General features: G+C 42.0%; 1 protein-coding gene across 4 annotated transcripts; it reads right to left on the bottom strand.

Moving 5' to 3' along the window:
• Nucleotides 1-201: 201 nt before the first annotated feature.
• Nucleotides 202-27893, bottom strand: pde9aa (phosphodiesterase 9aa). 4 transcript variants are annotated; one of them, XM_061234457.1, is made up of 20 exons: nucleotides 27710-27893; nucleotides 20205-20275; nucleotides 19784-19861; nucleotides 17845-17888; nucleotides 16356-16410; nucleotides 16055-16125; nucleotides 12991-13075; nucleotides 11444-11504; nucleotides 9991-10065; nucleotides 9771-9830; nucleotides 8905-8991; nucleotides 8406-8510; nucleotides 7576-7658; nucleotides 6819-6975; nucleotides 6107-6220; nucleotides 5654-5758; nucleotides 4894-5022; nucleotides 2428-2523; nucleotides 889-950; nucleotides 202-437 (listed from the first exon to the last, which is right to left on the bottom strand). In XM_061234457.1, the coding sequence occupies exons 1-19, from the start codon at nucleotides 27770-27772 to the stop codon at nucleotides 900-902; spliced, it is 1590 nt and encodes a 529-aa protein (XP_061090441.1). In that variant the 5' UTR covers nucleotides 27773-27893; the 3' UTR covers nucleotides 202-437; nucleotides 889-899. The 4 variants fall into 4 exon arrangements, with proteins under 4 accessions (XP_061090441.1, XP_061090444.1, XP_061090442.1 ...); XM_061234460.1 differs by lacking the exon at nucleotides 9771-9830; XM_061234458.1 differs by lacking the exon at nucleotides 9991-10065 and having other exon boundaries at nucleotides 9771-9887.

Raw genomic sequence — 27893 nt, 5'->3', positions numbered from 1 at the left:
CAGAGCCTGTACACTCACTGCATGCGTGCAGGGAACGGTAAAGGATAAAAATATGAAATATAAAAAATAAAAATAAAAAAGATGAAATATTTCTTAGTTCAATGGCAAAACCACCAGACAGGAAGAGATTGGAGGTGGTGGGAGTTGTAATGTTAAGAATACTGAGCAATCTATTACAGCTCTCAGACAGAAGACAGGTGCTTATGATAGTTAAACCTTTTATTTATTTGTAAGAAAGAACAAAAAGTGACTAAAAATCTGTACATCCTGTATAAAATGATACTTTAAAAAATGAAGAGAACAAACCAAAAAAGCCCAAATGATAAAAGCAGACCGTTGTTCAGCGAAGTCTTTTGTGCTGTACAATTTCACATTCCCTGATCGAGGTTTTTCGGATTGCCTCTCAGCTTGTCCTCCCCCTGCTGGTGTCTCCAGCCCTGTCACACAGAAGCGCGCGTTCACTCGTGCCCCACATATTCCCAACTAGCACACATTCCTGATAATGTTAACGAAACACTGAGGCATTACATGTCACATTGGATTAATCCACAAGATAGACAATGTTTGGTTCTTTTTTAGGCACTGCTTTTGGGTGTCACTCTTACACCCTCCCTGTCCATGGATGTGGTGCTAACAGTGCTCTTAGCTAAGCGCAAAGCAATCAAAAGCAATAGGTGAATCCCTGAAACTAGCAGCATCCCTCCTCCATCATTTTACTGATCTGAAGTTGCTACTGATGGACTAGTTGCGGTGTGTGTTGGATCACTCAAGACACTGGGAATAGCGTAGGGACTCTCATGTTGAGTATCTAGCTAAGGCACTTGCTTTAAGTTCATTGACGTACCACACGAGTCCGAATCAAGCAATAAATGTTTGAAATACACCAACCTCTAACATCATTACTTCTTCTTCCCGCCCACCGTTAAATTCTCACTTTTCTTTTTCTGCACCTGAAATACGGAAATATGAGATGCTAAGAATGGAATTACCTGCGTGCACGCACACAAACACACATACACAGTAGGTTATTTTTCTTGTTTGAATACAATTTTGAATATGTAATTAGGGGTTCAAACTAGTAATCCCAATGCCTAGGCATTGAGCTGAGTTTCACCCTGAGCTCATCTGTGTTGCACTCACACTAGTGCTCAATATTAAAGGGACCAAAAAACAACAAGCCAGGTTATTGTTTTGTCTGGAGAGTATAGTGTTAGGTAGCCAAGAAATTAATGTGGGGGTCATGCTATATGTGTAGCATAGCATGGAGCCAAGAAAATGCTTTACTTCACCACACCTCAGGAGTGCCATTTAGAAGTATTATGGGCTCTATGGCATTGGAGACAAAACAATAACCAAGCAGAAAGTTGCTTGCAAGGTATGCAAGTGGGAACTGCCCTATGAACCCTCCCAAGGTTGAGACTTTTTCACCTTCCAAAGGAGATTGTCAATTCATTTTAATTTAAGAACTCATGCGATATGATTTTTCTTTTGTTTTGACAACAGTTCATGTACTAAGTCATTTTATTCATGACATCATTAGTGCCATAAGACCTTACTTATACCCCTATTACAACCCAACAAAATGTTCTCAAGCAAAAGCCAAAACCCTTGGGATTTGGGTGGAGCCACTTCATATCAGGCTTGGCACTGAAAAGGTTCAAGACACTTGTCATTATTTCTTAGTTGTAGTATTCAAGTGATGATTGACTGGGATTAACAGGCCCAAAGTGTGCCAAGAAAACACCGCCACCAGCCTTCACTGTTGACACAAGGCAGGTTGGGTCCATGGATTCATGCTGTTGGCGCCAAATTCTGACCCTACCATCTGTATGCCTCAGCAGAAATCAAGATTCATCAGACCAGGCTACATTTTTCCAGTCTTCAACTGTCCAGGTTGTGTGCCCACTGCAGCCTCAGCTTTCTGTTCTTGGCTGACAGAAGTGTAACTTGACGTGCTCTTCTGCTGTTGTAGCCCATCTGCCCCAAGGTGTACAGAGTGGTTTTCTGAGTTACTGTAACCTTTCTTTCAGCTAGAACCAGTCTGGCCATTCTCCATTGACCTTTCTCATCAACAAGGCATTTGCATCTGCAGAACTACCCTTCACTGGATGTTTTTTGTTTTTTTTCACCATTCTGAGTAAACTGTTGTGCATGAAAATCCCAGGAGATCAGCAGTTACAGAAATACTGAAACCAGCCCGCTTGGCACAAACAATCATGCTACGGTGAAATCACTGAGATAACATTTTGTTCCCCCATTCTGATGGTTGATGTGAACATTAACTGAAGCTCCTGACCTGTATCTGCATGATTTTATGCATTGCACTGCTGTCACACAATTGGCTGATTAGATAATCGCTGAATAAGTAAGTGCTCAGTGCTGCGTGTGAGTGTACATTCACATGCAGAAACAAACACATGTTCTGACCTCATTCATGGCATCGTCTATCTGTTTCAGCTCCTCGTAGCGGTCCCGAGACTCCCTCAGAGGCTGCACCATCACCTCTTCAATCTGGGGAAAGAGCTGAGGCGAGGGGCACAAACAGGGCACAGGTTATGCACAATGTCTCTATCGCCCTTAAGCCTGATTGATGCTTCATTGCACAACACGTTTTCTCAGTGTTGCAGCCCTCTAGAGTTTTGTTATACTTTTTTGTGTGTGTGACTCAACAGCCAGATGGAACACCAAAATTAATTGTCATAGATACATTTGTTTTTTGCTCCACTTCATTAATTTGTGGATGCCTTAACTAGACAACTTCACCTAAACTCAACTAAAAGCTGCTAGGCTTTTAACAAAAACCAAGAGGCAGGACAATATAACCCATTTTTTAGCCTCTCTTCCGGTTTTAGAATTGGTTTATATAATTGATATTTTACTCATTACTTTTAAAGCATTTCATGGTCTGGCCCCAAGCTATATCTCTGCCCTTCTCATCCCGAATGTGCCAGTGCACAATCTTGAGATCTTTGGGTTGGGCCCTCTAGGCTGTCCCGAGGTCCTGACTAAAGTGTAAGAGTGACCGGGCTTTTGCAGTTAGGGCCCCGGTGCTTTGGAACAGCCTCCAGAGGAAACTGTCTTCTTTTAAAGCACTTCTTACAACATACCTCTCCTGGAAGGCATTCCTCTTGTCCTTGAACTATTATATTTTTTATTCTTGTTTTATGTTGCTTTTAGATTGCTTTTAATATTCTCACCTTTAATATTTTTCTTGTAATATTTATTTCTCATTCTTTATATTAGTCTTTTGTACATTTTATCAGATCATTATTTTTATTTCTATGTATAGCACTTCGTAACGCCGTTACACAGGTGCTCTCCTCCACAGAAGTGACAGCCAAGGCCAATGTGAAGAACGTTTTGCCACGTTGAAGCATGATTAGGACGTTATAACAGCATGCAGCCATACACCAGTGTGGGAAGCTCTCCTTTACGGATGACTCATCTCATCACGCCTTTCAAAAAGCCGCTGGCAAGCAACAGGAGACAACCTGCTCCAGCTGAGCTGAAAGGAGCTGTAGTTGTAATTCTGATCATGTTCACACCCATCCCAGTCCCATGGATCGCAACAGATGAATCCATACTCTCCGGTCCTGCTTCACTCGTTTGGCTGTAGTACATGCAAGCACGAGGCACTTACATCCATTGGAATGTAAATGAGCTGCCATCTACTTCACTTTCAATGGATCCACACTGACTACAATCAAAACATCAAACAAGCCTGAGTATGATCACAGCTTTTCAAAATAAGGTCCTTCAGAGAAGGTAAACATGGCCAGAGAGAGAGAGAGAGAGAGGTAGGGGGAGAGGAAAGCAGGGGAGACAGATACTGTTATGTTTCTATGCTAGCACTTACAATACATTATGGGCACCACATGCATGTGTGTGTATGTACAGTGCATCCGGAAAGTATTCACAGCGCTTCACTTTTCCCACATTTTGTTTGTTACAGCCTTATTCCAAAATTGAATAAATTCATTTGTTTCCTCGAAAAAGTGAAGCGTTGTGAATACTTTCCGGATGCACTGTAAATGAGTGCCTATGTGTTTGTTTCTGCTACACAATGTGTATGTATGCATGTGGCAGAGCATGAGAGTTGTGTTTGTGAGTGACAGAGAGATTACCCACTCTGACAAACACCTTACAAACACTAGTAATTACAGTCAACAGCAACAAAAGGAATGCCATCTTCTATTGGAAAAAAAGAAGTATCTAGCCTTAAACAGATGGTACACTGCGGTTGAGTGCTTGACCATAGTGACTGCTAAAAAGCTGGTGTAGGCCAATTGAAACACCCAGACCTGAAATATCCTGGTCAATGAACACCAAGTGAGGTTGAGGAAGGGCTTTCAATGTAAATGAGACACATAATAAAAAATATATTACATTACATCACAGGTAGTTGGCAGATGATCTTATCCAGATCCAACGTACAATAAAATGCGAAACCATAACCATAAGTGCGCTGAAGACTCAAGATGGAAATATAGTTCTAAGCACTAGAAGTGACAACATACTGTAGATAAAAACTTGAACCCTGTAGATTAATCTGATGAGAACAAACCAACCAAGCAGCAGCAATAAATCAGTTTTGGCAACTACAATGCTAGGAATATTAACAGGGATTACCGGGAGGTCAGGAGTGGAGGTGAAAGGTGCAGCCTTTTAAGTGAGTATACAGTATGAGTTATGAATTTATAAATGAGTTGGCACTTTTTTTTAACCAAGAACATTTGTATACTGCTGACCTGCCTCATTGCATCAACACCGTATACAATATTCTCACATCGACACCATATACAATACTATTACATCAGCACCATATACAATACTATTACATCAGCCCCATATACCATTACAACAGCAATTCATCATCACCACTTCCTGTCTCACCTTCATGACAGTCTCAAACATGGGGATGAGGACGAACTTGATGAAGCCGATCTGGGCGGTGGGCTTGGTGACCTTTTCTCTGTCCATGAAAGGGGCGACTGGGAGCCCTTCTAACTTCTCCCTGTCGCTCTGGACAGACAGATGAGTGTTAATAAGAAGAGTCACCCCAGTATGAATTGATGAGCTCCTGTACAGATGCTACAGAGTGTATATCTACACTAGGTACAGTATGTAACTTATAGAAGCAGGCAAGTCTCTCCATAGGTGACACATGAGTGTAATGCACTTGAGAGATACAGGTATGTTTCGTCACAGGTGAGAGGCTGCTAGACTGCACAGGTAAGATGCATGTATGTTACTGCATAGGTAAGAGGCTGCTGGACTGCACAGGTAAGATGCAGGTATGTTACTGCACAGGTGAGAGGCAGGTGTAATACTGCACCAGTGAGGGACAGGTTTGTTAGTGTACAAGTGAGAGGCAGGTCTGCTACTGCACAAGTGACAGGCAGGTATGTTACTGCACAGATGAGAAGCAGGTATGGTAGTGCCCAGATAAGAAGCTGCAGGACTGCACAGGTGAGATGCAGGTATGTTACTGCACAGGTGGGAGGCAGGTGTGTTTCTGCTCAGGTGAAAGGCAGGTATGTTTCTGCACAGGTAAGACGTAGCTATGTTACTGCATTGGTTAGAAGCAGGTAAGTTACCATACAGGTGAGACACAGATACAGTACCGAGAGTGAAAGGCAGATGGGGTTCTCACCTGCATGAAGTACTCCTCCAGCAGGCAGTCCACCCAGGGCTCGGCCACCTCCATGGGCCGCACCTCGTTAGAGATGTCACAGCACTTAATCAGCACCATCTTCAGCTGGGGGAGGACATCAGTGTCACAAACCCACAAAAGCAGGGAAACACCCATGACAACATGGTGTAATGTAGTCACATACTAAATGTACAGGACAACACATGGTACTATAGTCAGATACTAATATTGCAGGGTAACATCTGCATATATTATGCAGAGTAATATAGTGAAAGCACAGGGGCAATACAGTCAGGTTAACATAACAAATGCACTGGACACAGTGTCGCACATCGGTCCACATGTCCGGTCACAGTGGCACAGTCACTGCACAGCACCTGGCTGTGCAATAACAAGTGAAAAGGTATGAGGCACAGGTAAGACTGCCTAGGTACGGTGAAGGAGGGTTCTCACACAGGTGACGTGCTCCTCATTGGTGAAGTCGAAGCTGTCGACCTTCTGTCTGAAGGAGTCGAGGATCTCACCATGTCGGGCCATGTCCGTGGCCAGGATGAGTGTTATTGTTCCCTGGGACAGGAAGAAAGGCTGTTCAGTCACTACGGAGGACCAGTTAGTCCCCCACTTTCCATACTGTGGAAAAGTACCCTGCTATAGCTTGAAATTGAGCTGGTCAAAAGCTGGTCTAGCTGGGCATGAGCTGGTCAACTAGCATGGCCAAGTTGGTCATGTGCTGGTCTAGCTAAGTATGAGCTGGTCAACCAGCATGGCCAAGCTGGTCATAGAGCTGGTTGAGCTGGGTATGAGCTGGTCAGTCAGCATGGCCAAGCTAGTCATAAAGCTGGTTTCACTGGGTATGAGCTGGTCAACCAGCTACTGCTGGTAGCTTGTAGCTGGTGTCTGGTCAAGCAGCTATGAGCTACTGCTGGTAGCTTGTAGCTGGTACCTGGTCAAGCAGCTATGAGCTGTTTGAAAACATAGCTTGAGCTGATCCAAACTGGTCAACCAGCTAAACCAATGCTGAGCTGGGAGCTGGTCTGAACTGGTCAATGAGCTACCAGCTGTTTCAAAACCAAGTAATTAAAACCAAGGAAATTCACTGATTTGACACACACATACAAGCATGCACACACAGGTGAATGCTCATGCGCATACTGTAGACACCTACCTGGCGTATTTGTTTGAAGGGCTCAGGGTCGAAGTTGGAGAAGATGTTGCATTCGGGCTGAGAGAAGATCTGGAAGGCCACAGCACAGTGATGGTTCTCCAGTGGAGAGATATCATTGTAGCGCACTGCCAACTCTGTCCTCGCATTAATCTGGTACCTGGGACCGCAGGAGAGAGAATTAGTCATTAAATGATTGTTCACCCCCAACATGGAGGTCAGTTATGTAATCACTTGTTGCTCACTGTTGTTGTGTGTTGCTATTGCTTTGCAACCTTGAAATTGAATTGAAAGAAGAGACCTTTTTTTACACCAGGGATGATAGAAAGGGTAGACAGAGGGGGAGAGCATACAGGGGAGGAGTAAGAGTGAAAGAGAAGAATGAGTAATGACAGAAAGAAATTGTGGCTGGCAGAGGGAAGAGTGAGAATAATATGAACTGAGTGATGAATAGCAAGGGAACAATAATGTCGAAAAGCAGAAAGGAGAGGCAGAGGGACATGAAGATTCGTGATAGGAGAAATGGGAAAGGGACAGAAAGAAAGGGGCAGGCAGAGGTGGAAAATCCAGGTTCAGAAAGGAAAAGTCATCCCCACTATTTTGTTCCAATCACATGGATTTGCTGATTAGCACAATTCTTCTTCTACCAGCTGGCTGAGTTAATGGGTGGATGAAACACATGGCAGGACTTTTACTTTCTGACTCCTGGACTGTCCTCCTGCCCCTTCAATGCACCGATGAGGAAGAAGGGCTTTCTTACGTGTTATTGTAGCCAGGGTGATCCAGATCATGGCACACAGCAGCGGTCATCAGGATCAGAATGTCCACCTGAGTGAACTTCTCCTGTGAGTGAGGGACAGATGAGTCTACTCTCACAGCCACAACTTAACCACCTAGTTTAATGCATCATTCACCACTCAGAAGTTTTAAGAGCTCTGAATGACCACACCATTTAGCACAGGCAGCCACAGTACCCATTGACTGCACACATAGTCTTGAGCAGTCATAAACTGACAAAATGAATACAGGAGATCAGATTAATCATTAATCCTCCTTCAGTTCCCAACCACATAGATGTGACAGATATCTATGGAAACCAGAGGAGAGATCACCCAAATAGTTTTCATGTTTATCTGTTTCATCTCTTCTCCTCCTGACAGATGCCAGGTGGACGATTTCTCATGTGTGTTTGGGAAATAAATACAGTGTGTCTGGTTGCTCACATGTTCCTGATCGGCAGTTGGGGTTACTGTGTGTGTGGTTACTCATCTGATTTGGAGCAAGGGTTGGGGTTGGTTTGTGTGTGTCAGTTTGCATCTGGCTGTTGGATGTCTTCAATCTCTGTGGGTGCCCATACTGTGGTTGTTTACTGCTTGCTGTGTGTAACTCTCCACCGAGCTTAACTCTCCACTTGGCAATGACTCAGTATGAGAGGGAAGTGGAACCTGGGCCTGTTGATTAAGCCAATTATACATTTGATGGCTCTTTAAAAAATCCATGATTTCCTCCATGTTCAACACAACATGGAAGCATCGGTGCACAGAGAGAGAAAGAAAGAGAGGGAGAGAGAAAGAAAGAAAGAGTACTTACCTGCAGACTGCAGAGGTATATCATGCTGTACATCATCTGTGTGACACAGAAGCAGTGGCGGAAGTTGTGAAAGGGGTTGTTCCTGTAGTTGTCATGGATACAGAGCTGTCAGGGGAGAAGGAAACAAGAAGAGAAGTCTTTGGAGTGTTGCTTGTGACAAAGGTGTGAGTAACCCTGGGTTTGTGTGCTGGGTAACACAGGGCTCTGCTTCCCTGGACCTGGGGCACCACACGGTCCAAGCCATACAATCAACCACCAACTTACATAATGTGAGATAACTGTGTAATCGACTGCTTTAATTGACCAATTAAGTGCTGAGTTTGTTGCAGCCTGCAGCTGGGTATAATGACGACTGCAGAGTTTAACAGAAGCATGAGTGATACAGTTTGTGTGTGCTGTGGCCCTGCAGTGTGTGAGTGGCACAGGTTTGGCAGTACTGTCAGGTTGATGTGTCATGATGAATCAACCAATGAGAGGCCCCTGGCCCAGCCTTTCTTACCAGCCACCTCTTCAGGGTGATGGGGTTGATATTGAAGTCCTTCACCAGGCCCAGGTCATGGTACATATGTTCTAGGCAACTCAGCATCTGGTGACAGTTCCACAACATGAGGTCACTTTCTCTGTCTGTAAAGCTGGCCCATGGCCATATACTGTATCTGGCAGTACATTGTGAGGGCATTACACTACATACAATTCTGTACAGATTAGTGAACTTATTTTTTCCATTGCCAAATTTAGAATGTCCAACTGTAATTGTAGGACCATCCCTACTCCCTTAAATATCTGAGTGGACAATTATTTGGACAGTGACACATTTTTTTGTTGTACTCCAGCACATTGGATTTGAAATGAAACAATGAATATGAAGTTCAAGTGCAGATGTCACCTTTAGATTGAGGGTATTTCCATCCATATTGGGTGATCCATGTAGGAATGACATCCCTTTTCTTATACATAATCCCCCCCCTTAGGGGATCAAAAGTAATTGGACAGTAATTTCTCAGCTGTTTCTGACTAATCAGGTGAATTCAATCACTTCCTTAGGGCAGTTATAAGAAAGCTTTCAGTATCTAGTCTTGAGCCTAGGCTTTTGATTGCCTTTAGAGTCTGTTATTGGCATTTGTTGACACAAGGACCATAGCTGTGCCAATGAAAGTCAAGGAAGCCATTATAAGGGAGTACAACAAAATATGTTTTGTCCCAAACATTATGGAGCTCACTGTATGTCTCTGTAAGGGAGACCAATTATATACCTTAGTATTCAATAACATACAACAAAGCATAAATACACATACAGTTTTTCATTGAAAAATGCAATCTCAATGGTTTCTTCTGGAACTCTAAATGAGTTATAGTTATTCTTACCTCATGATGCTCATACTGCCACACATTGAAGATGGGATTTTTCAGAGTCTCCACTATCTCCTGAGACAGATGACACAGACACGCAGACGGACAGAGACACTCAGGCGGACAGACACACTGACAGAGAGAGAAAGAGAGAGAGGGAACAAGACAGACAGACACAAAGACAGACAAATAAATATAAAAGAGAGATGAAGGGTTCCTTGAGGTGGTTTCTTACCTCGTTGGACTCCCACAGCCAGATGTCGAAAGCGGGCTTTCTGAGGGCATCTATGGTCTGCAGCGAGAGCCTGTACTGCAGGTGACAGAGCTCCTAGTTAACCCCAAACTTTCAAGTCTGCCACACCCGCTCTCCAGGCTTTAGGACAGCTGCTAATGCCTGCACACCTGCATGTGACACCAGCACACCTGCCAGTCATATCAAGACACCTGGCTCTGTTAGAAACACAGCTGGCTGTGATGCTAACATACCTGGCAGTTATGCCAACGCATTTGGTTATGATACCAACACACCCGACTGGTATACTTATGCATTGAACTATCAGACCAACACACCTGGGTATGCTACTAACACACCTGGCTGTTGTATCTACATGCCTCTACACCTACCCATATGTCGCACTGGCAGGCCAGCACACGTGGCTGAACTTAAGTTCCTGGATTGCAATACCTACGCATTGGTCAGTCATACCTGCAGGATACACCTGGCTGTCACATACACTTTGCTGCATTTATAATCACACCACTGGCTGTGGACCTATCTCTCTATCTAACTACACACCATCAAACCTACACACCCGGATATTTTATGTGCGTACCAAAATGTTCAAATGTTTGCACACCTTCCATGTTCACCTAGTTGTGAGTGGTCATCAAACTACCCTTCCTTCACTGCATCCAAACCTCAATCCTGGAGCCTGACCTCTGTGACTGGTGGAATCAGCATGCCACTGAGCAGGACCTGGTTTTAGAGCCAGCACATCGGCTGTCCTCTAGTTTTCTTAAAATCAGAGTGCTATAACTGGGTCTGCATTTAATTTGGAGACACCAGGATTCAATGAACATTACTACCCAAGTTACTACCCATGATCAGCCACTACATGGAGGCTCAGCATTCACAAATATTATCTTGGCAATCTAGTATTTATTAACAACTAGGGAGGGGTGTGCTTCTGAGCAATTCTTTTTTCGGGGAGTCTTGGCATAGTGGTTGTGTTGAACAGTGAGGCATTCTTTGACTTGAGGGGATAAACTGACGTTTGAGCTTGTTCAAGTGTTGTTTTCTGTTACCTCACAGCACACAGATATATCATATTTCATAGAATATCAATTATTGGTTTATGTTCCCTGTTTTTAGATTAACATTAGATTAACAAAGGCTAACCCAGTTAGGGATGATGGCAGGCTTAAAAACAACATTTTAAAAATAGCAATGTGATTTACTTGTAAATTAGAGTGAAGGACATGCTGATAAAATAAAAACAAACTTTGAGCAGTGCTATGCTAAGCCTGCTGTCTGGGTGTGGTGTACTCTAGATGGTCTACCAGGCCTCAGAGCAGGGCTGTACTGAGCCTGCTGTCTGTGTGTGGTGTACTCTAGATGGCCTACCAGGCCTCAGAGCAGGGCTGTACTGAGCCTGCTGTCTATGTGTGGTGTAGTCTAGATGGCCTACCTTTGTATAGGAAGGGACATCTCGGCGTGGCATCAACTTCTTATTATCATCCAGAAAACTACTGCAATGAGGAGAAATCAATCAATCAATAAACATAGCAACCAATCAACCAACCAGTCCACGAATACATCAACCAATCAATTAATACATGAATCAGTCACTTTTTGGCAGTCAGAACATTCCATAAACCTCAGTTTTATGGAATGGTTTGAGCATAAATGTTTTCCACATTTTCTGGATGTCCCTTGAAGGTTGTACTGTACCTTTTGAAAGTTTTCAGGCCTCATTGACTATCTCTGATTTTGCAGTGTTGCAAAGTCACATTTAAAATGAATTAAATTTAACGAATCCCATTATCTGGACTTTGCTTCTCAGAATGGATTTTAGAGCATTTTGATGTTCTGTCTTAAGAATGCACTTATACAAGTTATGCCGGTCAGAATACATTGTATACACAATATACTGATAAAATATGCACTATGCACTAATATGCACTATGATAAAAAGGATAATGAACCTCCAGAGAGAGATTGTCTGTAGCCTGCTCGAGAGAGAGAGAGAGAGAGAGAGAGAGAGCAGGTTTCTCTGCTGGAGTCACCTGACACCTGTCTTTGACATTACCTCCCCCTGTGCTCTGAGTATAGGTGTCAACTCCAGTGAACACCTGACCTGACTGACTGTGAGTATGTGTGAACATGTGTGATTGTGCGTAAGCGTGTGAGCATGCGTGAGTGAGATTGATGATGTATCACCTGTATTGCCTTCACTCCAACATTATCATAATTTAGATACAACATGTCATAGGTTTCCCTGCCTTACTCAATGTTATCTATCAAAAATACAAAGCAAAAAGAGAGAAATGCAGAAATGGTTTACGCAAAGTCTACACTCAAAAGTGTCTATTCAATCAATTTGATGATGTTTATGTGTATGAGTAACCACACAGTGTGAGATTCATAAATGTTTAAGGAGACTCTGGACATGTCATTTAAAATTCACTGTCTATAGGAGAGTCCCACATGCTTTGTGTGCCTACATGTCATTTTATTTCTTATTTTAACCATCAGAGACCAAAGCATATTTTGGCTGATTCTCCTTCCTGTTAGTTTTCAACTCATAGCTTTAGTCTGCCTTTGCCTTTACCATCACCATCAAGCATTGTCTAATTGTTTTCAGAACAAACTAAACGAACACACCATGAAACAGTTGTCTCATAGTATTATGTGTGTGTAAACTGCAACGAAAGAGAAGAAAGTGAAATTCTTCTATTTTATAACAAACTGCCAACACGTAATGTGTTCCAAGGCTTTTTATTCATATTTCTGTCACTCCAAGGTTGTGGCATGAGAAAACAATCAAAAGCAATATCACACATCACAGAAAATATTAAATTGAAAGCAGTGAAAGCCACCAGAATGAAAAAGTGGTATATCCAGTTTTACCAATACCCACAGAATCAAAGTAACAAGGTTTCGTGTGGGAATAAAATTGTCCCTCTCAACCAAGCGAGGGTTAAAGGTCAGGGTTGAGAGTTCAAGGTTACCGACCTGTTGTTTCTGGAGGCCATCTCTTCACGGAGCTTCTTAATGTCGCTGCGACACTTCTCAATCTCCACGACCTTCAAGCCCTCCACTGCAACAAATAAAAATAAAGGCACAGAGACTCAGATGGAGCAAGAGAGAGGTGATGAACATAACCTAAAGATTGGCACAGACAGATTTAGAGAATACAGTGAGCTGGACTGCAAAAGGAGATTTAAATACAAAAAGCAGTACATGGAAATACAGAGACAAACGCACTAACCGCTGAGCAAGGCCAAGAGTGTGTGTGAGAAAGAGAGAGAGAGAGAGGAAAGAGAGACAGAGAGGGGAGGGTAGCGAGAGACAAAGGTAACCACAGAGAGAGGTAGTCAGGTAAACAAGTTGGTAGTGAAAGAGAGAAGGGGTGTTTTTTAAGGTTGGATGAATATGTTTGTGTATGTGGGAGGGGGATGGCGTGTTAGTTGTGCTTTATTGGGAACCATTGTTGTTAATGGCATATATGCACAACATGTATTGCTTTAGCAACACAAGTTCTACAGTAAATAAAGCCAATTTGCGAGAGAGAGAGACACAGAGAGAGGGGGGAGAGAGACAGAGATAAACAGAGAGAGAGAGAGGGACAGGTGAACTATACACAGGTACCAAGATGTATACAGATAGTAGTATATATCTGTATACAGTGATGGACAAACTTCAGCTTTAAGGTGTGATATGTCCCAGAGTGTACACAGGTGCACACAGACACGCACAAATATGGAGACATGGAGTAGATGTGCATACAGACACACACACATAAATAAACACACATACACATCTACACATGTATATGCATTAACACACACACATACGCATATGTATGCACGTACACGCACACGCACACACACACATACACACACACACACACAGGTACACACAGACAAACACATGCCCAAGGCCCAGCCCCACTGTGCCATCGACTTGTCTTCCCAGTTCTATTAATATTAACTGTCACGCACACTATCTCAGGTAGATGAAATTGATGTAACAGTCTCTTATCAGGATTCTTTGGACCCTGGCATCTCGTCCACATACACACCGCACTGCACTCTTCCTGAGCCTCCCTGCTTTTGGTGTGCACCCTGTGATGCCCACACACCCGGTCTCCAAGGAGATCGAGGTTCAGGGAGGGTCTCCGTGGAGACAGACGTCAGGGTTGGTCTCTGTGGACACCGAGGATAGAGCTGGTCCAAAAACAGATCGGAGTTATCAGCGTTCGCTCTCCACGTGGTCCAGTTTAACCTCAGAGACCCATCCTGAGCTCTCTCTCCACGGGGACCTGTGTAATCTTTGGCCTCTCTAAAATTAGCTCATAATCAGGAAAAAGATTTGTTTTAGAGATTTTTTTATTTATTTGAGTTCTGCTGAGAAAAAAACACCTCATCTCTTATCCTCATAAGGCCCCTGCAGGGGAGATGGTCTCTGGTCCTAATCTCACAAACTACATATATATTCTAATATATAATCCGTAATACAAGGGACATTCTGTATGAATAAAAAAAATGATATTTTTGACCGCAATATGTTTTCCAAGACACTAGTATTATGTTTAAGAAAAGCGTAATGTTAAAAAAAGTGTAAATTGTTTTTGTATTTTTTTCTGCCGGGTCTCAGGAGGAAATGACAACTCTCAGAACATATTCAGAAAAAAAGCACAAAGCACACATTATGTATTGTACCCTCCATCTCATGAAATATTTAAGCTGTCATGCACAAACTGAATCACGAGCATATGACATGCACACCTGAATCGTGATCGGGTTTGGAGAAGCTGGCACCTAAATCAAGACTTTTAAACATCCTCACATCCCAGCCCTCCACTCTTGGTGATTGAGCTTTCTCTCACGCAACATCAAACATCCCTCCTCTCATTCGTAAGGTTAGGCTCTCCATTTTTAAGAAGCATCTAAAAATGCACCTCTTTGGAGTGCATAATTATACTCATTATACATAATAGTTTGCGCTGCATAGTTGGGTGGTAAATGTACAAACTTACTTTTGAAATGAAATGAAAATAAATCAATTTAAAATTTGATATGTCCAATTTCAGCCCTAATTTGTGATCCCTGCTGCTGATTCGGGACAGTGCAGACTGCCGCGGTTGTCGCCATCCTGCTTCTTTTCACACCAATGCCCACAGCCAAGCTCGCACGGATCTGAGTCAGAGGAAGACAGTTCATGTGTGGCTTTGGCAAGCAGATCCTGGGTGGCCAATCAACCTGCAAGCAATGGGTGGGAAGGTGACGCAGAGGGTAGGACTGTTGCATGTTCTCCCCGTGTCTGTGTGGGTTTCCTCCAGGTACTCTGGTTCTTCCCACAGTCCAAATACATGCAAGTTAGGGACTACAGATCATTTGCTAACTCTGGCACATTTACATTGATGTGGACACTGAAAATGTTGATTAATGTGCACTGTCCCTGGTAAATAAAATAAATAAAAAAATGTAAAAAAATGAAGTACAGACCCGTAACTGACTGAACCCTCCCATCCTATTGTGTCCTGTGAGACTAGTAGCCAAAGTAATCACCACCATGGCCCAGATTCAATCAGAGACCATGGGGCTTATCCATGCACCATGTACAGATTACACACATCCCTCCTCTCCAGAAGGTCCTGGAATATTCCGGAATTTGGCGCCTGCTCCCTGATACCAGAAAGTTGGCAGAAGTCTCTCGAAAATCAGCAATGTGCAGCATAGGTAGAAGTGAAGTTTACAAATGTGCCCACCCTTGTGAAATGTGCCCACCCTCACTTATTTTCTCTGGGATTATGATGTGAATGGGGACATTAAGCACATGCCTGATCCCTCAATTGGTCCTTCATTTTAACGGCACCAATCACCTTTCCCTTCTGCGTCCCTGCCATTTTGCTTTAGCGACAGTGGTTCTGTTCTTGCACATTTTATTATGCCCTCTGAAATTCAAAGTATCTGTGCTTTGTTGTTACTATTATTTGTCAAGGGCTTGATTTGGAAAATATTTTATAATATTTATAATATAATATAATATTTTAGAAAAAAACGGGGTGACTTACACTCCACTCTTTTTTCCAGCATGGCCAAGCGGTTTGTGACTTCAGTCTTCAGCTCGTTTATTTTGAATGCCCTGCAGAATGCACACACCAAGCAGCACAAAGCCCCATCATCATCAGCATAAAAATAATAATAATAATAATATGGCCAGATTCACAGGTACAAGCACAAGCTCAAATACCATAAGAATGTTAGAAATGTACAATGCATATTTAAACCCTTCCAAATGTATTTTCAGCAATAATAACGATAATCATTATCATCATAATCATAATTTAAAAAAAGAGTAAAATAAACATGTACCTGGAGAACTGCTCAGCTACCTGGCTTAGTACATTCTGAAAGAGTTCCTCTTTATCTGTAATTAAAATGCACATCGTAAAAACCACACAAAGCATCCCACAGACACACAGGCAAACCCTACCACATATCCCACAGACACATAGACAAACCCCACCACATACCCCACAGACACACAAGCAAACCTACCACATACCCCACAGACACACAGGCAAACCTACCACATACCCCACAGACACGCAGACAACCAACCCCTCAATTCACACAGACACACACACACACACACACACACAAAAATGTCACTTCAATTCAAAATGCAGTATGGAAACAATATACTACTGGGTTCATAAGCACCCAAGCCAATAATGATACATTATGATGACACACGCACACACACATGCAGGTGCGTGCACACACACACACACACACACACACACACACACACACACAGACACAGACACAGACACAGACACAAGTATATCTTGAATCCTGACTCTCAAATCTCACTCAGAACTATTTATCTAAGGTGGAGACAATGAGGAAAACAGATAAAATATCTAGATAGACACACATACAGATAGACGGACAAGCAGGTGGAAAAACACAGGTACATATCCAGGAGACAGACATGGGCACCCCTCACCTTTCCCAACACTGCAAACAGGATCTCCGCGGAATAAAAGCTCCTCTGTTCAGATGCCTCGAGCAATGACATTCATTTTGGCTCCAGCAGATAGCGAACGCTCAATAAAGAGCTCACAAACACCTGCCCGCAATTACAACGCCTGCCATGTCCTGGACAAAGTCCACGCAGGACTGGGAGAAAGACTGCAGCTGTGCTGCAAGCCGCGCTTTCTTGTTTGTCGTCGGAGGTCAGAGGTCAGGGGCATGGGCTCGGCCCACCTCTGTGGACGCAGTGAGCGTGTGCGACACGCCGGGGAAATGGCAGCAGTTATCCGGTTTTATGGCCGTGCCGAAAATAAACCAGTCAGTGATGTGTGTGTGCATAAAAGAGAGAGAAGAGAGAGGTTTTATGGAGATGTTCACGCCTGTGTAGACGGAACTATGCGTGTTTGTGTGGCTCAGCTGAGGAAAGCCTGGGAAATTGCACAGGAAAGAAGCTGCTTTAGACATTACGACCAGCTTTTCAAGGCAGGTTTACTATGGCGGTGGGGGTGTTCAGTAGAGAACTCCCACACTCTCCAGCTACCCCTTAATGTCTTCACACTTTTCCTGAAGCATTGTGCATTTTGGTGCTTTCGCTGTAGAACCTTTACATGCAATGTGCTGAGAAGGCTATTGTGTAAGTGTGTGTCCTTTTGCACCTCCGCTTCCAAGGCAGTGGATATGTGCCAAATGTTGTGCCATTGCATGCGCTGCCCTCATGAATCTGCCTCCTTCTTCCGAGCTCAGTGACAGTTTTGTGCTTTCCCCTCCAATGCTGTGGTGTAATCATTAAATAAGCCTGTTAGTGTGTTCCAGAAGGACTCACCTGCAAGCAGTCCCCCAGTCAAAGGCACCACCCTATATGGTGACCTTCAATAACAAGAGGACAAAACAACAGGTATAACTTATGCATTCATCTTCTACAGAGCAGTAGCAACCTGGAAATTGTGTGTTAGAGATAGAGTAGAAGGTTTGTGTATATGCATAACATGCATATATGTGCAGGTGTATGTATGGATTTGTGTGTTTAACCTGATAACCTGGCCACATTAATAACGCTATTGTATATCTGAATAATGTTGTGGACAGTGCTGTATGTTTTACACTATGTGTACAAAGTGAATAAAGTATTCAAATGTGTGTAAGGTACAGTGTGTGCATGTGTGCACATTCCTTTCGCACATTTGAATACTTTATTTGTAGACAGAAAGGAGGGGGAAGGGGGTATGGTAGACTTTGAAACCAAACTATGGGACAGCAGCGAGTTTCCTCTTTAGCTGCCAGCCTGCTCTGTTTGCCTTGCAAATAAAGATGTTTTGGATATGGGCACTGTTAGACGATAAGGACATCAGGGATGAAGGATATGGACACCGCTAACACGCAATATTCTCACACTGATTATTGCTAGGCTATATGAAAGTGAATAATTATGAAAATATCAGAATCATTTCAGAAGATTATCAGAACTATTCTGAACAGCAAAAAACATTATATTGCTGAATGTTATGTCTACATGTACAGTACAACCTCAGTCAGAGTTGCCAGGTTTTAGGGCTGTTTTTAGGGCATTAAGATAAGGGCGTTAGATGAAATGCTTCCCTTCAAAATAAATCATATTTTTAGCATGAGATGCATTGCCCTCTATGTAAAAAATAAAAATATGTTGGCATGAGACAGAGCCTGAAAGTGTGAGTCTCACACCAAAGTGTGAAATTGGCAACTCTGACCTCAGTACAGTACAATGTACAGGAGGTTCTGTAACTAACTGTAATTAACACCAGTAGCGGCCTGAATGCTTTAGTGATGAGATGACTTGGGAAATGGAGTAAATATTGCACAATTACACAGAAAACTGCTTAGCTAGCTCAGTGTTTGTATAATGATTGTGCATGCTGTTGTATAGCAACCAGGGGTCACATAGTTGAAAATGAGTTTGGAAAACATCTCTCAGAGGTTTTCAGGAACCGGGTAACATTTGGATATGACCGTGATAACGAAGATTACTATTGAAACCACGGTAGTATGAACTATGTTTAGCCAGCAGCCATACCATCATGCACCCAGCTCCTGCCAAATGGCTGAAGTTGAGCTGGTGTGGGCTTAGTTAGTACTTGGAAGGGAGACCTCCTGGGACTCAAAACACACCTTTTCAAACTCTACCTTAGTCCTCCCTCCTGATTTCCCCCGCCCCCCCCCCCCCCTTACGATACCCCTATCCTTGTCTAACCCCCCCCCCAAAAAAAAAAATTGCACTTATGATGACGACTATATGTTATATGTTTATATGTTTAGAACAGCATTCCATGTGTATTTTCCTAGTTCTGGATGTGATACTTTGACTTGTGGTAGAACCTATGCACCATGTCCTGGCTAAATTGTCAACCTGCCACCTAGTCTTCCCCTGATTGAATTGTCAAAAATATTGTTCTCTCCCCTCTCTCCACCATTCACCTCAGCGGGTGAGTAGCAAATGTTCTGGCATGAAATGGCAGCCATGCATCACCCAGTTCAGAGTTTCCCCCTCATCACTGTTAAAGAGCTCACTTGATGATCTATTTATATGTCACACATGTATATAGCCCTGATAATTGTAACAGGTATATGTCATACAGGTAAAGACCTCCATTAATACTTCCTGATATACACTTTTCTTAATGTATCAGGTGTATGTAGAAGAAGAAAGACCTCCTTTGGTGACCCAGGTCCATGTGTTGGAACTGTAAAAGATACAGATGAGCAGGTGTATGAGGTACACGTGAGACTACCTTTCAGAGTTGCGTGGCATTGTGGGGTCAATGGACACCATAGCCCCATTCACATCCAGCAGAGAAATGTTGGTGTTCCTAACAGACACACATATTGGACAGTCCCTTAGACAGAGCGTAAAACCTCATAACTGGAGCAAGCAGAACCAAAGGCAGCCTGTTCATCTTTAGGTGTTTACCCTCCATCAACTCACTCAACCACAAATCTTTACTTAACCGATGTAAAATCCAGAAATGCCAGCTTGACCAGCTCAATTCTCAAGCTGGAGATTGCATAGCAGGTATAACGTTCAGTCTGCCTAATATATTCTTGGGAGGTATTTCGTAATAAGAAACAAGTCATTATATAACGTCACTCTGTACATTCCTGACATGTATCCCACAATGTGGAACTGCTGTGCCGCAGACTGTGCACTCCTACCTGGGCAGCCCCAGGGCAGTGCAAAAGAGCTCCTTTATGTCACAGGGGCTGCAGAATCGGCTGAACACCACCTGAGGGACAGACAGAGAAAGAGAGAGAGAGTCAGTGAGTGAGAGAGAGCACACAAGCAAACATGTCTCTGTTCATTACAAAATACACTTTGTTCACCCTATTCACTCATCTATTCACCCTTTAACTGGCACATCAAGAAGCTCGATTGAACAGAAAGCCACCAGGTTTATGCATTCAGCCACTTCTAAGCAGCCTAAAAGACAGGTGTATAAAAGGATGGCTAAATATACCAGTATATTATGGACATGAAGATAGCGGGAAGAGAGAAGATCTACACTGTGTATGACTGTACGCTAAGTTAAGCAAACAGAATGGTGAAATTGGAGATCTGACAGTGAACATATAACATAAGAGAACAAACACTAAAGGAAAGGTCCTGAATAAAAGCATGTGTCAGCATCCTACAAACACGGCTCTAGGGGTGATTCTAAATACAGTGGGGTGCAAACATTCGCTTTAAATGTCTGTCACAATGAATCTGCACATGACTGAAAGCAAACCTGAACTCTAAATGGTTAATCATGAGACCTTACTGCAAATTATGTTCATTTTTTACTGTTTATGAATTATAAAAAAGGAAAGGTGCAAAAGTTTGGGAACACTTTTGGATTATTATTTGCTTCGAGTCAGTTCCGGGGCTGAACTTTTTATTTGCTTTTTAACTCCATGACTTCTTTGTCCAAGGATTTTAGAATGAAGATGGTTCATTTCCACCAGGAAGGAAAAGGCTACAGAAAACTCAATGTTTCAAACCACCTATTTCCACTGTCAGAAACTTTATTACAAAATGGAAGATAAATGGAGCAGTTGAAGTCAAGGCAAGGCCTGGAAGACCAAGAAAGATTTCAGATAGAATGGTCCACACACACTGCAAAATAGCTGCAAAAAAAGAGTAGCAGACACAGCTCTAGCTGTTCCCAGGACAACAATACAACGTACTTTAAACAACAAAGACCTACATGGGGTATGCAAAAGAAAACTTTGAGAAACCTGAAGTCTTTTGGAACAATGTGCTTTGGACTGAATAAACCAAAATTGAACTTTTTGGCCACCATCAAAGAAGAAATACACCTAGAGGTGGATCCATTATGCTTTTTGGTGGTGTGGCTGCTGGGTGAACAGGAGATTCTGTGCGAGTGGAAGGAAGAATGGATTCCACAAAATATTCTAGAGGCTAATGTTCAAAGGTCAGTCCAGACATTGAAGTTGAAGAGAGCTTGGATATTTCAGCTAGACAATGATCCAAAGCATACCCCGAAATCAACCATGAAGTACCTCCAGGAAAGACAGATGAAGGTTTTGGAATGGCCACCACAGTCCTCAGACTTGACTGTTATTCAAAACCTGTGATGAGATCTCAGTCATGTCATACATGCAAGGAGGCCAAAGAATATGTCTGAGCTAGAGGTGTTCTATTGGGAAGAATGGGAAAAAATTCCAAAAGCAAGAATTGAAAGACTCTTAGCTGGTTACGTTACAGGAAGTGTTTACAAGCTGTTATAGTTGCCTGTACGAGTTACGAAGTATTAACTGACAAGGTTCCCAAACTTTTGCACTGGGCCTTTTTTCTTTTTTATTATTTTGAAACTGTAAAAAAAAGTAATCTTGCTTAAAAATCTGAAGAATCTGTGTTATGTTTAACGTTGTACCATTTAGAGACCAGGTTCACTTCTGTTCACTTAGAAATTAATTGTAAAAATCCTTTTGACCAGGGGTGCCCAAATTCCACACCATAGTATATGACTCTGAATGCATTCTCCTATTTATTATTTTCAAAAAGAAGAACGTTCCCCCAAACCTGACTAGTTGATAATATAGTTTAAACTGTGCTTTACGAAAACAGGTTGCTTTGACCTTTTTTTATTTTGTTGAAAATAAAATGTTCCCAGCATGAAATGGAACACAATGATGTGAATAAGGAGCAAGAGGACACTGGGATGGAGCCAGACTGAGGGAGGGAGGGGAGACAAATGCGGAATGGCAGAGAGCACTTATATGCCTGTAAATGGCAGCTCCTGACAGCTGTGAGAGACAGTTTATTTATTGAGAGTTCAAGGTTATGCACAGACTCAACAGGGTCACTCATTTCCTGGCCCTACTTGTATGATTCTTGCTACAAGGGACTGTAGTTAAAAACTAGCCAGTCGGTTGATACTGGCACAATTACAATACATTTAAAAGAAAATAAATGCACACATGTAATTTTCACAATTACATTATAAGGTGTGATTCAAAATGTGTGTTTTTCTGGCACAACAGCCAAACAAACCAAGGTTAAATTATATTGTAATAACAGTCATTAATTCAGTCAATAATTATGCTGTTATACTTTCATTAAAAATGCAGATCCCACGGCACTACTTGGAACTACATTTTAAGCAAATCACTTGTGTTTGTGTACTGTTGTGTACTGTTACAAGAAATATAATCTTGCCAAAGGATATTCTACTTCTTCAGGGAGGATACAGACTAGACACCATCTGGGGCCAACTGTAGATGTCTAGACTATTGTCTATTGTAGCAATCCTTTAAGTGATGCTTCAGCCAATCATCTGTTCCTTTGTATGCCTTGTACGCCGTGAAAATGAATTCTGATTTCGCAGTTTGCCTTGCCTCTGTATAATGAAGCAAGATTACAGAGTTAGCTGGATAACTGCACAGAGTAAAAAACCCTAGAACAGCTCTTTTAACTTCAGTCCATGTTTGAGATTTGAGAGGGTTCCGGGTTTTACTCAATGCAGTTATCCAACCAGCTCAGTAATCCGGCTTTGTGATGCAGGCCCCTGGTCACACTTTAGTATTTGTCATTCGTTTTTGATCAAGGTGACTCATACTGTTCTGCATTTCCCTCAGCCCACGAAAGGGCACCTCAACCTTTCCAGCACTCTGATTCTCCTCAAAATGCATTATACCAAGAAACCAAATTCTCTGGTGAGAGCCTCTATTATGTGAACAGGGGCAATGCAGCTGAAGTGCATAGGCTCAGGAAAGTCAGTGGCTATTTTATCTATTTTATTTTATTTTTTTATCTCATGAAAAACTGCCAGAGCCTGTGAATATCTTGTTGGGGTATAAACTTCAGGGGTGTATATGTTTCCCAATCCATGACAGGATTCGATTTTGATTCATGACACAATGGTTTAGCAATATCACACAGTCTACTATGGTATGATCCAAAACGATCCATTATAATATGGAATTATCAATATACCGTATGTATTTGAACAATTTCATTTTTTTTGGTTCTAGCACAATAAACATTGGAATAAATGTGCAGACTGTCCACTTTAGTTTGAGGGTATCCATCCCTTTTTGTGCATAGTCCCCCCATTTTAGGGGACCAAAAGTAATTGGACTGGCTTCTCAACTGTTTCTGATTAGTCAAGTGTATTCAATCGCTTCCATCCTTCCATGAGGGTATAAGAAAGCTTTTAATATCAATTTTTGATTCTTGGCTTTTGATTGCCTTGGAGTCTGTTATTGGTGTTTGTCAACATGAGGACCAGAGTTGTGCCAATGACAGTCAAGGAAGCCATGACGAGGCTGAGAATTTTATTTTATTTTTTTAACTGTCGGAGACATAGGCCAAACAAGGCTTTCTATAATAAACTGTAGACACAGCTATTGATAGGAATAATTGTCCTTCAGGAAGATCAGTTATTCATATTCTAATCCAGGAGAAAAAGACTCCAGTGATTGAGGTGGTGCACTGTCTGCTGGTTTTCAGTGTGTTTCAGGCCACACAGTCCAAAAACTCACAAACATTGCAGAATCCTTTTCTAATCTATACTACAAATGATGAGGCCAAGGTCAAGTCTTGAACTCGAGACTACAGGCCTCAGCCTGAACTCACAACAAGAGCTTTTACTGGCTAAGCCACTTTATAGAGTGTGTACACAGAGAGAGCCACTGGACCAAACGATAATAAAACACTATAAAACACTGTGGGAGGAGTCGTCTGGGAGAGGGGATCAGGGAAGACTGGGGCCAAGCGACTCATTAAGTGGGCACATACTCCTGTGCTGAAGGTTGATATAATTCAGCTTCTTTTCACAGTAGATGTCTGACACTGAGGCAGACAGAGGCTACATAGGAGAGACAGAGAGGGGAGAAAAAAGGAGAATGGAAATCCAGTCAGACTGAAAAGTGTTCCTTTGATTTAGTCCCCCACCTTTATTGCTATAATTTATTTTGAGTCACAACCCTGTGAGGGAGAATGGCAAAGGTTGTATTTTTATTTCTTGTGTCTGTGTCTCTTGGTGTGCTCTTCTTAAAAGATACAATATCAGCTACGCACAACAAGCACCTTATCACCCTGTGTCCGACCCAGAGATGTAACAGCTTTTGACAGACACAATCTCCTAGTCCCGTACCGAACCCATGCAGTGCCAGCTGTGGTCAGTAGCACTACAAAGAAAGTACAATTGGCCTTAGCATTGCAAAGGACTTGAGGGTTTCATTTGGCAGGGATTATCATTGCTCACTACTGACCCCTGCTGGAAACCCTCCAGTCCCTTGCAATATTAGAACCAATAGTACTTTCCTTGGAGGGCAACTGGCCACAGCTGGCACTGCATAGATTCAGCACTAGACTGAGAGATTGTTTTGGTCCATCTGGTGGTCTTCACTTGAAGTATCCTCCTCCTGTTAAAGTCTGTGTGAGCCGAACCTGCAAACTGTTTTGTGTGGTAAAATCACAGTGACAATATGTAAAATGTTCCTCCCCTGCCTTTCAAAACAAGGTATATTTTGCATTTGCATATTTTATATTATAAGTGCTAATTAACATGATTTATTAGTAGGTACTAGTAGTAGTACTATTAGTAGGTACTGTTGGAAAGGAAACGTAAAAACAAAACAAAAAAACACAGATGGCCCATTTCGTTTTAGGCAAGTGGAAAAAAACCTGACAAATCATGCAACTTACTAGCTAAAGACCAAAGACTCCTGGAAGATGCATATTTCCTGGCTGTTGTGTCTAAAAATTCATCAGTATGTATCAGCATTGTAGCTTGTTTCAGTCAGCTGGAAATTGCTGACATTTAAACAAAAATGCCTTCTTCTGGCTTAGTCAACACAGGCTTCACCAGATAAAATGATTAACTGATGAAACTGCAATTGAATGAGAAACTTGATTTACTTGAAAATAACGCAACTCCAGACTGGAAAATTCTACATGTCAAGGGCTCGATGAGAAGTTTGGAGGTTCTAAAACTTGGTTACACAGAGTGTGCTGGTTTCTGTTTCAGCCAACTTTTTTATCAATTGCATGTAAATTTGTATATATTTTCATTTAACACAGCAACATAATAAAGGTTTTCTTGCCTTTTTTTAATTCTTAATTTCCTACAAATGGTTTAGTTTCTGTGATCAGTGTTCACACTTGTAACAATTTTATGATTTCACCTGTCAATCTCGAATTTAAATAAATGTAAAAGTATAGCCTCTTTCTAAAATAATTTCATGTCATTCCACGCGTCACAGAAAATAAACATATTGGATGAGCTAACTGAAAATTTGGGGATGGGAAAATCAGACTTATGGGATTTATTCTAAATGGTAAATGGTAAATGGTTGGCATTTCACCTCCTTTCCTTGTGCCCCTTCCTTGCTCCTAGCTCCACCCAATTATGGGAGGTAAGGAAAGGAAGCGATTGAATGTGAAGACTGGGGAATTGAGAAAACGTGAATGAGCAAAAGCCAAAATGTAGACATCTAGAAGGATGGAACTCTAAGTTGAGAGGCGTTTTGACATAAACGTATGAGGTTAACTCCAATATAGCTCAGGTTTATAGTCGGGCTACGTCCTGAGGCAAATATTTTTTATTAGAAATGTAATTAATTTAAATAATTGTCATAGTTTGTCATAGTCATTGTTCCAATTCCTAATGTTATGCTGATATTTTAGAATGAGGAAAGACAGACAGGTCAGCTGCCTCCATACTTAGCTGCTTCACACTTGTGTGGTGTCAGGAAGGAAAATTGAGGTGCTGACCACCAGGTGGCAGCACCAGCCCTTCAGACAGGCACAGCAACAGCTGTGATTCATTGCAATCACTGTAGCTGAGGCCAATTACTAAATTATTGTTTTACTTATCTGTTCAACATGTGAGGAGTGGCCATCCCCAGCCCTGCCTCACAAACATGAAAAATTGGTACCTGACAGGAAGTGAGTCACATCCCATCTGATTTAATGATTGTTGAGCAAAAATTATGATTTCATGGAATGATTGCTGAATGAACAGTGTATGATAGGCCTATATGAGAGCCGGATGAAACATTTCTGATACATTGTGATTCTACACATCATCTTCTGTAGCATTCACACTCACATGTACTCTTTAGATTGATCAAGTATTTTTATCAATTGTTCAGAACACAATATTTAATTGCACCCAGAAACCAGACTATCCCTTAGTTTATTTTAATTCTTGTCTGAACTGGTGGCCAAACCAGTGAGCAAAAGCTAAATGTAGACATCTAGTAGGATGGAACTCTAGGTTGAGAGATGTTTTGACATAAACGTATGAGGTTGACTAAGGTTTTATCCTAATATAGCTGGGCTACATCCTAGTCGACTAGAAAACTTTCAATATTCAACCAAATGTAACTGGTCGTGAATGCCTAGATGGCATTTCACTGACTTTTTACCACACACATTTTCACTTGGGAATAGGTCCAGACAAGGTATATTTTTTTCATTCTGGCTTACAAGCTTGCTCACCTTAATTTGCTTACTAATTTCAAAAGTAGCAGCGAATGTCCTGCAACATTTCAATGTGTATATACACCAATGGGAAGCTCCGAACGTTTTACGTATTGTATATGACATGGATGTTTGATGAGTAACCTACTCTGTAGCTAATAAGGTTTACTTGGTGTCCATTTACTTTATTATTTTTTGTAGTTTAAGGCCTAAGAAGCAACATAGTTGGATGGATGTCTTTGCCATGCAAGTCTAGTTTTGAGTGCTTGATTCGTAGCTTTCTTCTCACTGATTGACAGCAAAATCTTAGTTCCCCAAATAAAGTGTCAGTGGCTTTCTTGGCACGAAAATCTGATGAAGACGTTCGTGTCTTTGTGCTTTTGCATTCTTAGCTTCCATGTCCTTCTTAATATTTAATACAAAAAGAATAATAATAAGCATTAAAAAATATGGTTTCCCTCTCTCACCAAAATGACTGAACATGGTTATTCATTACTATAATCCAGCTGCAAAAAATATTAATTTACCTTCCCGTTTAGACCGTACTATACAAACGCATCAGTTGATTCAACTGCTATTTATTTCCCCGTTTTCACCCATAGGCTACTGCAAGATAATTTCCTATAACCATCTGATAAAACAAAGAGTAAACGTTACTCCTGTGTTCTCACACACATAATTCAGGATGACCAATTAGAGACAGAATTACCGCGCGATTCACGATTACCTTCTGAATTCTGCCATCGACGTCCAGGTAGATCACTCTGTACACCGACGACGCAGACCCCATCACTACCCCTCTCTCAGTGTCACTGAAGCAGCAGAACACCGTCAGAGCGGTAGTCTGTCAAGAACTGTCCCCGAAGTGCGACTTGATAGATAGGAAATTAAATTATCCCATAACCGGAATC

This window comes from Conger conger, chromosome 3, assembly GCF_963514075.1.
Source record: "Conger conger chromosome 3, fConCon1.1, whole genome shotgun sequence".
In the NCBI taxonomy this organism is placed as follows: domain Eukaryota; kingdom Metazoa; phylum Chordata; class Actinopteri; order Anguilliformes; family Congridae; genus Conger; species Conger conger.
The sequence above is the reverse complement of the archived record's forward strand: the minus strand, read 5'-3'. Positions and strand labels throughout refer to the sequence as shown.

Excerpts from the sequence above, each read along its gene's own strand:
- pde9aa (XM_061234457.1), bottom strand. The coding sequence starts at position 27,772 with ATGGGGTCTGCGTCGTCGGTGTACAGAGTGATCTACCTGGACGTCGAT. Across the intron at positions 8,511-8,904 it reads TCACCCTGAAGAGGTGGCTG|CTCTGTATCCATGACAACTA; the intron begins GTAAGAAAGGCT and ends CTCCCCTGACAG. Across the intron at positions 2,524-4,893 it reads TGTTTGAGACTGTCATGAAG|CTCTTTCCCCAGATTGAAGA; the intron begins GTGAGACAGGAA and ends CCCTCGCCTCAG.